The 15,918-nt window shown below is 40.7% G+C and overlaps 1 protein-coding gene across 3 annotated transcripts in view; it reads right to left on the bottom strand.

Moving 5' to 3' along the window:
* The window catches only part of NELL1 (neural EGFL like 1), a 273,003-nt gene that overhangs the window by 242,352 nt on the left and 14,733 nt on the right, over positions 1-15,918 (bottom strand). For 2 of the 3 annotated variants that reach the window (XM_064715789.1, XM_064715788.1), the window contains exon 3: positions 4,836-4,986. In XM_064715789.1, the coding sequence (XP_064571859.1) occupies positions 4,836-4,986 (151 nt within the window). Of the gene's footprint in view, positions 1-4,835; positions 4,987-8,307; positions 8,415-15,918 lie in introns of those variants that run through there. The other variant, XM_064715790.1, reaches the window with a different exon arrangement.

Consider the following 15,918-nt stretch of genomic DNA (forward strand, 5'->3'; position numbering starts at 1 on the left):
AACTCAGCATGTTGTGTGAGGCTCCTGGGGGACCCACACGTCCTGCTCCTGGCTGACCATAACATTTCTGCACTGTCCAAATTCGGGCTTAAAGAGTTTCAAACTGTCAGCCATTCTCCCCCAATTGCCAGCATGGTCCAATGGATGTGCTCAACAGCTGGTTATGAGCAGCATGTTAATGCTTCAGAGAGACAACAATTGTCAGCCTGGTGTCCATAAAACACCTGCTCTCAGCAGGAAGCCACAGGATGGAAGGTAACTCCTCCAGTAATAACTCCTCTCTCACAATGCTTAAATCAGTGGAAGATTTATAGAACAGTTCTTCCTCACTTTACCCTTTCAGGTACTTTAACCCCGAGAACAGAAGCAGGTGAGCACAATTCTATTTGCATTTGCATCTCTAAAGACCTTCTGAGAAGGAAAACATGTAAATGCCTCACATATTTCACATCACCTCATTCAGAGGAGTGCAAGTAAGGCTCAGTCTTCACCTATTCTCTTTACAGCTTTCCAGTTTAGCAACTCCACATATAAATATTCATTAAGATGTGCCCTTTACCCTAAAAGAAAAAGGTTAATGGATACATCTGCAGAGTTTTTCCTTCCCTCTCTGAATCCTGGGCATCTTGGAATCCAATATGCAAATACCCATCTTGCAGAGAATAATCTAAAACATAGCAGGGAGTAAATTCAATTTTTCAGGTTTCCTACTAGGGTCAGAAGTCACTTGCAGAGGCTTCTCTTCATCAGTGAGGTTTCAGTGAATAATTTAACCAGCTTATTACTCCTTTGTGTTTTTAATTAAACACAGAATGGCCTGGTAGCCTTCCAGCTGTTATTTGTGAGCATACAGCTTTCTATTTGCTCCTGAACAGCCTCAGGAGCCATCCATGGTGTCACCTAGGGGAAATATCCAACTGGAGTCTCATCCTACTTCACCTCCCCACCCAAAACTGACCCACAAGGAATGAAAGCCTCACTGTGAGCCTGACACATTTAGCAGACTCCTCCCGAATATTTACATCAACACAGCTTGCTACATAGTGAAGGGGCAGATTTTGGGCTCTAAATCCATTTCACTGTAGCAGTACAATCAGCTTACAGGTTTCCAGATATTTGGCATGGCATCAGGTTTCTAAAGTTAAAGTCCTAGACCTAGAGGTTACAAGCATATTAAAAAGGTAGGTGGGGGGGGAGGGGGGAAGGAAAATTTAGGAAAAAAGTTTTTAATGCTTCCTGTAAGAAAATCTTTGAAACAATCATCTTATGACTTAGCCATTTGTTCTGTCATAGTGAGCTCTCCCATTGTGAAACATTCTTCAGAAAGAATGACATATGGGACCCTGAACATCCTTGGCATATTTCTCCAGATGCTGATCTTGGCCAGTGGTGGAGAAGAACCATCAAGAGAGATTAAACAGCTGACAGGCAATGCTGACTCCATCTAATTTATGCTCTTGGGCTCTGGACCATGCAAGGCCAGAGCAGCTAAGGAGCAGGCAGACACAGCTTCAGGTGAAACTCTATTAAATCACTGTTGAAACGAGGAATTCATTGTGGCTGGCATTTTAAATACCTTGATGGCCTTTTCTAAGTGTTTTGGTGGTCTAAAGAGTCAAAGGTTGGGAGCAAAATAGCTCACAAAGCTCATCTGGGAAGAACTGGCTAGCAGAATTCACTGATCAAAACAGTTTCCACCTTCTGCATCCCCAAGTAACATGTCTGTCCATTCTATATTATTTTTATTACCTCTAATTTAGGAAGGAAAACATAATCCTCAGATTTACCACTATATTCCACATTACTATACACACAGACTGCACAAACTATCAGACTCTCCAACTAGAATTTCTCTGCATTAATTAAGATTTCGATTCTCCAAGTTTTACTGTAATACATTTGAAGCATGAAAACAAAGTCTTTATCATCATTAAACTGATCCAACAAAATGCTAACAAAGATGCATTATTATCATTGTCCTGTCCATCAAATGATGATTCAAATTAACAGCAAACCTCTAATTGCTACAAAATATCCACTTAGAATAACAAAATAGTATATCTAAATTACTGACTTCAAGAAAAGTTGTATTAATCTTATTTTATTATCTTCAGTTTAAGAGCTCCATTCTATTGGAAAATAAAAATCTGCTAAAACTTACTGAAGAAATGAAATTTAAACCAGGCATTCTATGCCTTACTACCTTAGGCCAATCATCTCCACTACATCAAAAAACAGAATATATACACACACCTTTTCAGTGCTGGGAATAACACCTATTTCTCATCTATTAAATCTGTGTACAACAAAAAAAGACATTTCCCATAGAGATATGAACCCCACAGCTCACAGAGCTTCTTTTTGTCACTTGTTGCTGAAGGCTTGAACTTTTAATTTGGCCACTTTTGGTATGTTGATAAGTTAAAAAAAGCAAGCCTTTAACTACAATATCACATATTTTGCACAAAGAAAAGAAATTGAGAAGAGTTCTTGGGTTTTCCATAGTCAAAAACTATACTGGCTAGGGAACAATTGCACTCTTACACTTGTTCCCACACATCTTGCTCCTGATGAAATAAAGATACTCTTTATTGTCCTCTTTGCAGGGTCTCTTTTCATGGACATGGGGAAAATTGAAAAAGATTGACCAAAAAAAATTGATGCCATCAAGAACAGAACCATGATAATTATCAGAAGCAACAATTAATAAAGGGTTTGCCCTGTGACATGTCTGCACCCTCTTCAGCTCCCATGCAAAGCTATGGAGTGAGTGGAGCTGTTAGAGAAACATCAAAAATTATCAACCTGAAAGTTCTGCTATTACATTGATCTAATGTAAGCATGGTGCTCTTCAGCAGTGCCCCAAATCTTTGTTCTCTGCTTCTCATCCATGTTAAAAAATACTTTCTCCATTGTCATCCACCTTATTAATTTCTGTCATCACAGATCTGGGCTCTGAAGCAGGATCCTTCCCAAGGTCTGAGCAGCAACCCAACAAACAAACAATGGCTCTAAGGGATAAACAGTGAGTCCAAAACAGAAGGACAGCCACAGTAAACCCACCTGAAGTAAAAGCAGTCAGGAGCAGCACCAGACATGCCTGTTCTGACTCCTGCATGGAATCACAGAGACTGAAACTTCCTGTCACTACACAGAGCTACAAAGGTTCAACTGAGACCAGCAGGCAATCCTTCAACTCTATGTGTTTTTAAGCAGATGTCATAATTTTAAATATTACAGATAACCTCAGCACCAGAGAGGACAACAGCAGTGTATTTTGCTCAACCAAGATTACTCCTGCAGAGCACATCTCCCCATGAGCCTCTGCCTGTCAAGATAGAGGGCTCAAGGAGCTGCATTCAGTAGATGCCATATCTAAAAATCCATGTGCTTGCATTGTATAATCACCACTGCCTGTCTAGTTTGACCTTGGATTTTGCTAAGTGCAGGCATGTGATAGCATTTTTCTGTTCCATGGCTGTCCTCAACGTCCTCTTTCTCAAATAAATAATAAACAAACTCTTAACATGGCAAACTGATCCTGTTAACCATGACTTCTAAAGGCCTGAAAAAGCTTGGAGAAACTGAAAAGTAATGCAAATGGAATGACAGAGTAAGAGAAGGAGAACAGGAAGAGATGGAGGGAGGGATCCCTCTCTAATGTAAAACAATATTCTTCTAGACTGAGACAGTGGCCTGGAAATTGTAAAAAGAAATAAAGTAAGAGAAAGAGCAATAAGAAAGTAGAGGTGACGGAAAAGTACAGCAAACTCCTTCACTTAACTGGGGAGCCTTGTCTGGACATCTCTGCTGCTGCACAGCAAAAGGCACCGCTGACAATTTGGCCGTGATGAAGTCACTCCTTCTCCTTTCTCAACAAAAAGGCCAACTGGGGTAACAACTGAGTATCAACTACATGATTAAGACAAATACCAGGAGGACTTTTTTAATAGAAGTGCTGCAGAATAACTGGTATTAGCTTTGAAATGGGAGCAACCAAAGAATGGCCCATTACTTGAATTACAACAGAAAAGACCAGCACTAGTGTTTTATGCGTCAGACCAGACATAAAAGTCCTTCAAGACCAAAGAAATTACCAAAAAAGCATTCACAAAATTACAAATAGCAGACTGTTTGATGCAACACACACTCTGAAACATCACAACATCATTGGAATTGCATTATGAACCATAATACAAAGTACAGCTTTTTTTTTTTTTTTGCCACAAACTGATGTCTACCACTAAAACAGATAATCAAAGAGACCTCTTTTTCCTCCTACACTGACAACCAGAAACAAAAAAAAAAGGGCAGGAGGACGAAACATACATGAAATAGGAACATAATGTATTTATGTTGGGAAGAAAAGATACACAGTATTGCATGGAAGCACAAGAAGCTTAATTGCTTAATAGCTCAGCTACTGACTCTCAAAGAAAATGTATTCTTTTATAATGTAATAAAACATAGTGAAGCAAGAAAAGTGCAAGTTTAACTTTTATGAAAAAGCAAACTCCAAAGCACATATAATAAACTAGTCAGGAAAATTGCATTACAAGGTTTGTAACTTCCAAAGTGCATTGCATCTACACTACATTGGCTTTGATCTTTCTGTTTAAGTTATTTTACAGATTGGGATACATAAATAATGGATTCCTCCTAGAACAAAAAAAAAATATCTAGAAAAAAGTAGCAAATTGCAAACTGTGAAGAAAGGCTCTAACTTGCATGTTAGATTTTACATCTACCATTTCAACACATTGTCCAAACAGAGCACTGGGCATTCAGAATCTTTTATGTTGCTGCTGCAAGAGAGAGAAACAAATTGCTCTTACCTGTGCTCCAACTCTCGGATGGACAATATAACTCCAGAAGTCGATGCCTTTTGTTGCAGAGTGGCCAGAAATGTGAACTCACTTCTGTTCTGGAAGAGCTGCATTAACTTCTCACTCACGTGGGGTGCTGCGTGGATTTCTCTTTCTGTATCTAAGAATTTTATTTTTAAAAGGAAACAAAAAAAAAAAAAGGGAGATAACAGTCTAGTAAAAATGCTAAGTCAGAAAGATTCAGATTACATTTTTCATTTTCACACCAATATTTTTTATTTTTGAGAGTCATCCGCCATGGTGCACCACTGCAATTTTTCCAATGAAAAAACCCAAATGCCATCTCTGTCAGCAGGTCCACTTGTCAATTTGACAAGTTCACAACTGGTCAGCTACTGATTTTCTGATGGATTTTTTGACGGGATGCTGAGCCATTTGTGTCTGCTGCGAGCAGATTAAGTTGCTGTAAATAAGGTGTGCTGCAGTCAGATAAACAGGGCCCTAAATTTGAGATCTCAGGCACTGCCTCTCCCAACACAATTCAGCAAGCTCCAATTTCAGTTTCCACCAGCGACTGTTACCACCTCTCCCTCGTACATCACAGGAAATGTGTCCTTGCACGGTGTAAGGCAGAGATGTATTATTGCTAATAATGCTATATGGCTGTGCTCCTGCCTGGGAAATAAATACAAGACACGCTTGCAATCCACGGCTGTTTCAGGGATTTCTCACTTTAAACAAGCAAAGTATGACAGCTCATACAATATTTATTGAACTACAGCCTGACCAGGCAGATGCAGAAACATTCCAGCCTCGCTAGTCCTGACGATGGCCAAGCAGCATCACACCTTCTCACAGCTCATCTTCTGAGATTCAAATGCATCATCCCCCACCACATTCACCTTTAACTCATCCTTTTACTCACTATGCATCATCATTACAAAACACAATTCATGACAAAGCAGAGAAATCATGGCATTTCACCTTCCTGCCCATTGCCAGCTCTCTCATGCTGGGCTTTTTTCACATTTTTGCAAGACCTGAGCCACTTGCAGTTCCTGGATGCCATAACCAATTAGAAACCCAGTGTGCTTGCTTTCCAAAGGTTTTACTGTGAAGCCAAAATGCTGGCACAAAGTCTCAGCTGGTAGAAAACCAGAGAAACTCCACTGAATGCTGAGAATCCAGCCCAGCATGCATGATGTAACACACAAAGGAGCGATGAAAATTACAATGCAGAATTTCACTGTAGAAGGGGAAAAAAAATCCCCAACACTTTAAACAGGCTCCATTGTGTCGGTAAATGAGGCTTTGCAGACAGAGAGGAGAGAGACCGGCTTGGAAAACAACGTAAAGCCTCAAACACACCACTACTGGGGGAATGCCATGGACTGAAACCAAACTCCAAGGAAAAAGCATTCAAGCATGTTTGGCAATTGGGTGTCTCCATTTGTCCTGTACAGCCTAAAGCCCTCCAAAGGAGCTTGCACCCCCAGACTTGGACTCTGAAAGGCTCACTGGTGAAAGCACCAGTTAGACATCCAAAATCACCAGGCATCATTTAAAAATCTTTGCTACGGGCTCGAATTCCCCTGATAAATAAATACATAGTGCCCACTTTACAGCAACAAACTATTTGTCTGTCCAGTGCCACTTTTACCAGAGCAGAGGATAAAGCTTCCAGGAGCAGAAATCATCTCCACTGCCATCCTATAGCGGAACAGAAGAAAAAACAATCCAGCACAGAACACCAGATTTTGTCTTTATCTATTAGCTTTTTCTATCTGCATCATTATCTTCACCTAGCAGGTGTTATTACTGGTCATAAATATCGTGCAGTTTCTTTTTAAAAAGCTGATAGAAGAGATACAAAACTATGTCTCCCACAGACCCATAAATTCACCAATATCCAGTGTGCTATCTACAGAAACAGACAACACACTGGTACTGTGTTCCAAGGCACAAGTAAGACTCAGTGGTAAAATGTCCAAGACCTGACAGATTAAGATTATTATCATTGTTTGAAGGTTAAAAACCTTCATATCTTACTCTATTTTTTCCTTAAAGGTGTTACAGTTACCAGAAATAAAATATGACTTAACAAAGCTTTCAAAAATTCTTTCACATGAAAGAATCTGCCTCTCACAGGCAGCGCTGTCAGTGGAACATACATGTTTAAACTTCAGTCAAGCCTTGCAAAGTACAACAGTTTCTCATTATAGGAAAGCCCACATCCCACCACCCATCCATCAAGTTTTATACAAAAATACAGGGCTCCTTGCTCAGAATCATCCATGGTTCATCAGTGCACTGACGATTCCAGTTCGAAACACTTGGAAACATTTTGCTATTCTCTACCACCTCTTCATAAATAAGAGTATACCAAAACCACATGAAACCCTGATATTCATTCTCTGCTGATTAAAATCAGTAAGATTCCAGAGTGTTGGGTGGAAACCACTGGGTAACAAATGGTATTTACAAAGTGCTTGCAACACTGTGCCAGTGTAATTGGTACAAAGGGAATTACATAACCAGGCTTTTAGAAAATTAACATACATCTAACTATAGTGTGTGCATATATATGTAATATATATACACTATATATAGTATAGATACTATATATATATGTATACACATATACACTGTATACACTATATATATAGATATTTATATAGATAGATATATTAGACAGATAGATAGATAGACAGATAGATATTATATATATATATATATATATATATATATATATAATCCCAGGCACACAGCCTGGGATTCTGGAGCTGAGCACAGCCTGGCCTTGCAGCTGGAACCCCAGGAGTGGGAAGGAGAGGTTTTGAGGCCAACACTGCATTGTCCATGTCCTGTCCCATGGCACAGCCCCCACAGCAGCACCTGCCCTCACACACAGCATCCCCAGGAACACTGGGCTTGTGTTCTGCTTGATTTCTGCAGAAAACACCATACAAATGAGCTGGGAGTACAGCCCATTTAGAATAAGAGCCTTCCATTTTCAGGTAGATTTTCACACTTCAAAATAAAAAAAAAAATAGAAAAAAAAATGAGAATACACACACCCCCTCACCACAGGTGCCTGAAAGGTAAAATACTTTTTATGCTCTCCATAAAAATAACTGTCTGCTTGTAATGAAATGTCATATTTCCTACATAATACAGAACAATATAGGTTTATACAGCAATCTTCAGTGAAACATCGCTTCATGCTTGAATGATAATGCAATCTCAGCAAAATAAATAAACAAACACAGCTACGACTTTCATATGCCCTTCTATGTGATTATATTTTCTTAATTTGAAATAGTGACTGTCTGGAGGGTTTTTTAAAACATACCAGGGTGTTTCTGAAATTAATCAAAGAAAGAAAGCAAGCATATTTGCAAGTCCAAGAGACAGAAATCATCTCAGAGCATCAAGTAAAGGCACCTTTCTACCTTCAGCAGAACAAAGGCACAAGACACACCTTTGTCAGAGACAGCATATGTGTAGCTTGATTTTAATTCTTAAGCTGTGGGTCCAAGGAAGAAGCGCCAAACACAAACCAAAGGTCCGGTTTGCCAGAACAGACAGCAGTAACCATCTAGGTACTGCCTTGTCCCCTCCCTGGCACCACCTCCCCCACCACCAGCAATGGAGGGGGATAGAGCATAAGTAAATAAAGGAAGTATTAAATGTCATTTACCTCCTAAAGACTTGCAGTTGAGCTAATTATTGAGGATTAGGAGCAGGCCTGATGTTAACAGGCACAGCTGTAGCCAGTCAGAAGAGTGTTATAGAAGAGTGGATTGGTTGGTTGAGGGAACTGGAGTCAGCTGGCCCCTACAAGGCAGAGTCAGTGCCTGCAGGAGCTGCCCACCAGAAACATCACGGAGGTACAGAACTCTGGCAAATGGAACCCTTGCACTGACAACATGCCACCTTGCCCTGTCCTGGATGCCCTGTCCCCTGAGAGCCCATTCAGCCCCAGCATAGCCCTGCCCTGTCCCCTGAGTGCCCATTCAGCCCCGCCAAGCCAAAAGGAGCTCCAAGAGGAACCAGCAGCCAGGGCTGCCCTGCCACAGGGGCTCAGCACCCACAGCACCCACCCTGAGCCACACACAGAGATTTCACCCACGCTGGAGCTACTCACAGCACTCACCAGCACCTTCAAAAGAAGTCTCAAATTTAGGGGTGTTTTCACTTTCCCATAAAACCAAAGGAACGGCAATGCTGCTCTGGGGCCAGGCTTTACCTCACTCATACAAACCATTCAGACACTTCAGTGCACACTAACCCTAAATGCCAAATGGAATTAGGCACAACAATGTGAAAAATGCATGTATTTTATGATTGGTTTTTGGCAAATATTAAAATGGATATTATATGTGTTGTGTTATAAAGTAATGCTGTATTAATGCTCTTAAGTAGTGTGTTAAATATAGTTTTAGGCTATAACATAATGTTAAAATAGAAACTGTGCTATGTAGGATACTTTTTTTAAAGAAAGGACTCACAGTGAGATAGCAGCCACAGGACACCTGAATCTTTCAGAGAAAGAGAATTTACTTCCCCATTATCAAGAGAAATGAACTTCTTCCCACTTCAAAGGCACTGTCAGGATTCAGAGGAAGAAGCTGACACTGCCCAGCCAGAATCCTGTGTTTGAATGGAATTTATGCATCATGTATGAGGTGTATGAATATGCAACAGGCTGTTGTTTTTAAGGGTTAATCTCTGTTAATGTGGGGCCTTTTTCGGGCTTGTCCTGCCCAGAAAAGGTACCTGAACCATCAGTAACTGTCTCTATTGTCCTGATTCAAACTGTCCAAATTATTATTACTCTAATTATATTACTATTTTTATAACCATTTTATTACTATTAAACTTTTAAAATTCTAAAAACAAGTGATTGGCTGACTTCACAATAACTCAGGATCAGCATCAGTCCTTACCCCACCTGATTTAGACCCTCAAGTCACATCTTCGTGTGTGGATTCAACACTCTGTGCATCACCCTCTCTAGCAACTCAAAAGTGAACCTCAGGCTTCTGCCATTTGCAACCCTGAACACATCAGAAGCCCCAGTTAGGAGAAATTCAGAGTTGGCATCAGCTCCATTAATTAAGTGTAATAAAATCACCACCACACAGAAGGAGACAAAATGAGCTGGAGAAGGAAAAGGACAATGCTAGGAAAGAAAGCAAAGGTTTTGCCAAGCCTCCTTTGACAGTGACAACAATCCACAGCACAAAGGGAAATACCTGACCATTTGGGATGGAATTTTAAGTGATGAGAAATGTGCACCCGTTGTTAAAAGCCGTATCCCAATCCATCTGGGGAATAATTTTTCTTTAATAGATGCTTCCATTAGTGGAAAAATACTAAAATTCAGTTCTGAATCAACTCATTTTCTAAAGCAATAGGTACATTTTATCATTCACTAGCCTGCTTGAATACCTTTTACTTCCCTTGGCAGAGAACATACTGCAGAACACATTGCTTTATTGGGAACTTCAATCATTTTTAAAGCTATTTGCTTCAACATGCTTTCATTAGAACCACTGAACAGTCACTCTGGACAAGCAAGTGGAAATTAATCCTGCAACAGCAGAGAATCCAGATTTAAGCAATACCAATTAAAGAATTGAATATTACAGTTTTTTTTTGCTTTTACCTTGCTATGGGCAAAACCAAATAAAATGAAAACTGTATTTAAAAAAACAAAACAAACAGAAAATCATGCCAGTGCCCTACTTTTTCTTAAGTCACCAGCTTTACAAAATGAAGCCAAGATTAGAAGGATGATCCAAAACTAGCAACACTCAGTGTAGGCAGCTCCTAACAGTTGCTGAGGATGAAAACACACGACAGCATTCAAAAACATTCTTGTTCACTGAAGCAGGTGCTTCACCAAAGCCTCTGAGTCAAGTGGGATCCAGGGCACCAAGCCCCTTCCTGCACACTGGTCTCACAAAACATCTTTTGAAGAACTGGAAAAAAAAAAAAAAAAAAAAAAAACAACCAAAAAACCCCCACAACACCAACAGTGCAAAACACTAGTGATAAATGCCCATTCCCACTCACTTCCACCCTTCTAAAACCACACCTCAGTTCCACAAAGCCACAAAGAGATGTGAAAATCCCCAGAAGGATGATTACACTAATTATGGGGATCATCTCCACAAAAGAATCATTTCACTGCCAAGCAGAGAAATGCTTCAGGTACTTAAGCCTGCCTACCTACCAAGGGCAAAATGTAGATGTCTGCAGGTGCCACCAGTCTTTTGGTTTGACCTATGGGGATAAATTCACAGAAATTTCTCTTGATGTGCTAGGAAAATAGAAGGCTTCACCTGCCAGCAACCCAAAAGAAAGAGGTCAAAACATCACCCCCTTCTCTGAAAAACTCTGCTACCAGGGAGGACCAAAGAGGGCATGATGTATTCTCATAAGCACGTCTCTGCTTCTGAGCATTCTCGCCACCATGAAAAGACACTGTAAATGTTTTTGCCTTGCTAGCTCCACTCAGAGTCAGTAATAAACAGTAGGAAATCATGTTCAACAGCACAGCTTCCTAAATTATGATTATTCATTGTAAATCACTTTTTACGTGTTGCTTCAAACAGTGTTTCTCAAGAATAAGATCCGTCTGCAGTGAAATGCTTGGTGATTTTAATATGCAAGCCTCCTACAGAGATGATGTCTCATTTTAATTATTGTTTCGGTTTAATGGGTTTTCATTAAATTAGAGGATGGAGCAATTACCAGGGTGAACAGCTAGTGTCACAAAGGTAAGTTCCCATGACTATACAGCAAAAGCAGTTCCACTAGAGAAGGTGGGGAAACAGTGTTATTCAATGTAAACTCTGCTTTTTGCATCATGCAAAACTACCCCTGGCTATACGTGCTCATTTATTGCTGTCATGTTGATATACATGTTTGTAAACTAGTTTACAAATAGGTCTCTCCTAACAAAATTCACCTAGCATTTAAAATTATATGTATCTATAAATAAAAATCCTTTCAGTAAGCCAGTGCAAACCCAGCCCTAAAACTCCAGTTGCCAGGAGCAAGAGAATTTTGAGTCACTGAAATCAAACAGAGAATACTTAACACATCATAGTTTCTCCTCAACCACTAATTTAGCTGATTTAGTGGCTTAGTATCAGACTCTTCACTTGTTGAAAATTGCCTTGAGCACCAGCTCGAGTGACCACACTCATGCTAATTAAGTAGATGTCAGAGAGTCTTAAGTCCTTTGTTTGCTTTATCAGTGTTTCAAACTGCACCTGGCAGCTGAGTGCTCTGGAAGGAGCAGAGCAGAGCACTCTACAAGAGCTGGAAATGAGCATTTGCCAAGAGTGAAGGCAGCCCCCGGTGCTTCTGCACCCCCAGCCTGTGCTGGTGTTTGAGGGTGCCCAGGATGAGGAGAGAGATGAGAATCTTGACTCCCTGTTTCAGAAGGCTTAATATTATTTTTTTTACTATATATATTATATTAAAAGAAAATTATATATTAAACTATACTAAAGAAAGAGAAAGGAGACATCAGAAGGCTAGAAAGGAATGGTAATAAACCTGTGACTGACCAGAGTCCTGACACAGCTGGACTGGGATTGGTCATCAAGTAAAACCAATTCACATGGAACCAATCAAAGATGCACCTGTTGGTGAGCAACCTCCAGACCACATTCCACAGCCATCAGATAGTTATTGTTTACATTTCTTTTCTGAGGCTTCTCAGGAGAAAAGTCCTAGTGAAAGGATTTTCATAAAACATCACCGTGACAGCAGCCAGCTAAAAGTGCCTGACATGGCTGGGCAAGCACAGTGGCAAAGCCTGTATAGAGAAAATGCACATGGGTCTCCTCCCTCCAGGGCTTCCTCCTTGGCTTTTCCACACACACGGGCAGAAAAAGCAAGGGAAGCTCCGGAAGGAGAGCCTGGAAGGAGAGCAAGGGAAGCTCCGGAAGGAGAGCAAGGGAAGCACGGGAAGGAGAGCAAGGGAAGCTCTGGAAGGAGAGCAAGGGAAGCTCTGGAAGGAGAGCAAGGGAAGGAGAGCACAGGGAAGCTCTGGAAGGAGAGCAAGGGAAGGAGAGCAAGGGAAGAACTGGAAAGAGAGCAGGGGAAGGAGAGCAAGGGAAGCACTGGAAGGAGAGCACTGGAAGGAGAGCAAGGGAAGCACTGGAAGGAGAGCACTGGAAGGAGAGCAAGGGAAGCTCTGGAAGGAGAGCAAGGGAAGCACGGGAAGGAGAGCAAGGGAAGCTCTGGAAGGAGAGCAAGGGAAGCTCTGGAAGGAGAGCAAGGGAAGCTCTGGAAGGAGAGCAAGGGGAGGAGAGCACTGGAAGGAGAGCAAGGGAAGCTCGGGAAAGAGCACTGGAAGCTCTGGAAGGAGAACAAGGAAAGCACGGGAAGGAGAGCACGGGAAGCACAGGAAGGAGAGCAAGGGGAGGAGAGCAAGGGAAGCACTGGAAGGAGAGCAAGGGAAGCACTGGAAGGAGAGCACTGGAAGGAGAGCACGGGAAGCTCTGGAAGGAGAGCAAGGGAAGGAGAGCACGGGAAGGAGAGCACGGGAAGCACTGGAAGGAGAGCATCGGAAGGAGAGCAAGGGAAGCTCTGGAAGGAGAGCACTGGAAAGAGAGCAAGGGAAGGAGAGCACGGGAAGGAGAGCACGGAGAGCACGGGAAGGAGAGCAAGGGAAGCCCTCCAGCAGCACGAGGAGAAGCACAGCCTGCTCCACTGGAAGCCCAGCTGGTGGCTGGCACTGTCACACCCCAGGCGGCTGCCACGGCCCAACAGCAGACACCTGCAGGCAGCCAAGGGCCGTGGAGCAGCTCTGCTGCTGTCGGCACCAGCCACCCCTGTGCCGAGGCTGCACGGCACCTGCTGCTCAAGGCAGCACTTGAACCTTATCTCAAGTATTTTAGGCAGCTGCTGAGCTCGTCTTCTCAAGAAGGCTCCGTTCCTTCCTCAAGGGATTCATGCTGAAATCAAGACTGTTTACAAATGGTTGATCCCTTAAATTAAACGCTTCGTTGAAATGCTCCAGAAGTTCACTATCACTAAAAGCACATAATCTGCTCTTAAATCATGTGAGTTAATCAAATTACATGTGTTGTCAGTTAATTAGTTCAGGAGTCGCTGATTGTATCAACTTTTCCACTGTTTACCTACATTAGATAAGGTTATCAGGTTACTGTTCCTGTACAGATTGCTCTTTGCCAATCTGGAAAATAACATTTTAACAAAAAGAACGTGGACTTACACCAGCAACACTGGGAAAATTCAGGAATTGCCAAGAACCATTCCCAGGGTGCTATCCATTTTGCTGGAGGAATACTGGCCACTCCAGGGACCTATTTCAAGATTATATTAAATACTAATGTCACACACAAGTAATGAGCCACTCAAAAATATGGCTTCGTGCAAAAGCAAGCTAAACAATTTTTTTCCTCCCCTTCTAGAAAGCATTTGCAAATATGCTTGAAGTCACACAAAAATAATAGAGATCACTTTTAAAAAAATGAAAATATATACCAAAACTTAACAAAATACATTCTGCTTTGTTTAAAGGAAACTTAAGGTGGTACCAGAAGGTGAGAAGCCCCTAGAACAAAAAATCAGACACAGGGGATAAGTTTTGCAAAAAACTGTTAATTGTAGGTTTGGTCCTATTTCCCCCCATTATAACTGCACGTGTGTTTGTAATGTAATCCAGAAATAAAATATAAGCTTAATAGAAGAGAGAGACTGATCCACTTACATTTTTTAACGGTAGGTAATAATTCTGATTTCTCATTTAGCACTCTTCTTTCTTCCAGGTAATAATAAATACTAGTCAAAATTTATGGCAACAGTATTTAGGAAAAAAAAACCAAAAGTACTTCTGAAGTGCTTTATGATTCCTAAGTTTACTATGAATTTAACAGATACAGTCAACAAATAACCCATTTCAACAAAATTTTAAGATCCAGCTTCCACAGGAGCAGGAAACAAGCAGAATGCTAAGTTACTCTGACTTTGTTGAAAATCCCAGTCTAACATCAGCAAAGCCATACAGAAATTAGAATTTGCCTCCCTGGTGAAAACCTGCACTCTTAAATGTGTAAATCAAAATACTACTTGAAATAGTTCATTAAAAGGGAAGTTTCAGCTAAGCAGAAATCTGACTTTGTTTCTTCACTGTGGAGAGAGGTTACACTATCCTAATGCAGCTAACAGACCTGGGTACCCCCACACACAGCTTTTAATTTCCAGTCATTTTATCACATGAATAATCCAACTAAAAGCAATGAAATTATCCTTGGAGTTCGAAGCAAGCATTTGCTGGAGTGCTCTCTTGGTTCACAAACAGTTTTTTAATTACTTTTAAAGCATAGGTCATGTATTGCTAAAAAGTTATGATTTCAGGGGTTTTCTACACTCTATAAATGATTTATACAAGCATTAAACAACACATGTTTCATGAACTAATTCTCCCTTTTGTTTTCTTACCCCGAGGAAAAAAAATCACTTCCATGTTATTGCTAAAGCAAATTAAATCCTGGGTGTCTGTTTTATTTATTAACTGCATGATAATAACATGAGGCATAATACATTTGTGAGAGCCCTTCTCTACTGAAGGATAATTTCTGCTGTCAGCCTCTTTATGTTTATATTCAATATTCTAGATGTCTTTGTTTCTTGGAACATACACAGGCACACATTTATATTTTCTCCCAAAATAAATATAAATGCCATTGGTGAAATGTTTCACAACACCCACAACAAAGACCCATAAATAACTAACATACTTAGTCATTCTCCAGGAGTTTTACATGATTTGAGAGATTTCATAATTTCTTTTAAAAAGTCACAATAATAACTGTTTTATCTTTTTACACCATAATTATGATTTGGACCATTGCTTTTCTTATTTCACCCAAGCATACCACAACTCATGAATAAAATATGACAACTTTGATAGCATCCATTGCTGTGGGTTCATCCGTAACAGGAAACGTGATTGGGGTACTAAGAGCTCCCTTTTCTCCATAAGCCTTTGTTTCTGAAAATAAGCTTTTATTTAAATAGATCTGCCTCGTGTCCCTCCCCT

The sequence above is a fragment of the Zonotrichia leucophrys genome, chromosome 5 (assembly GCF_028769735.1).
Source record: "Zonotrichia leucophrys gambelii isolate GWCS_2022_RI chromosome 5, RI_Zleu_2.0, whole genome shotgun sequence".
Classification (NCBI taxonomy): Eukaryota; Metazoa; Chordata; class Aves; order Passeriformes; family Passerellidae; genus Zonotrichia; species Zonotrichia leucophrys.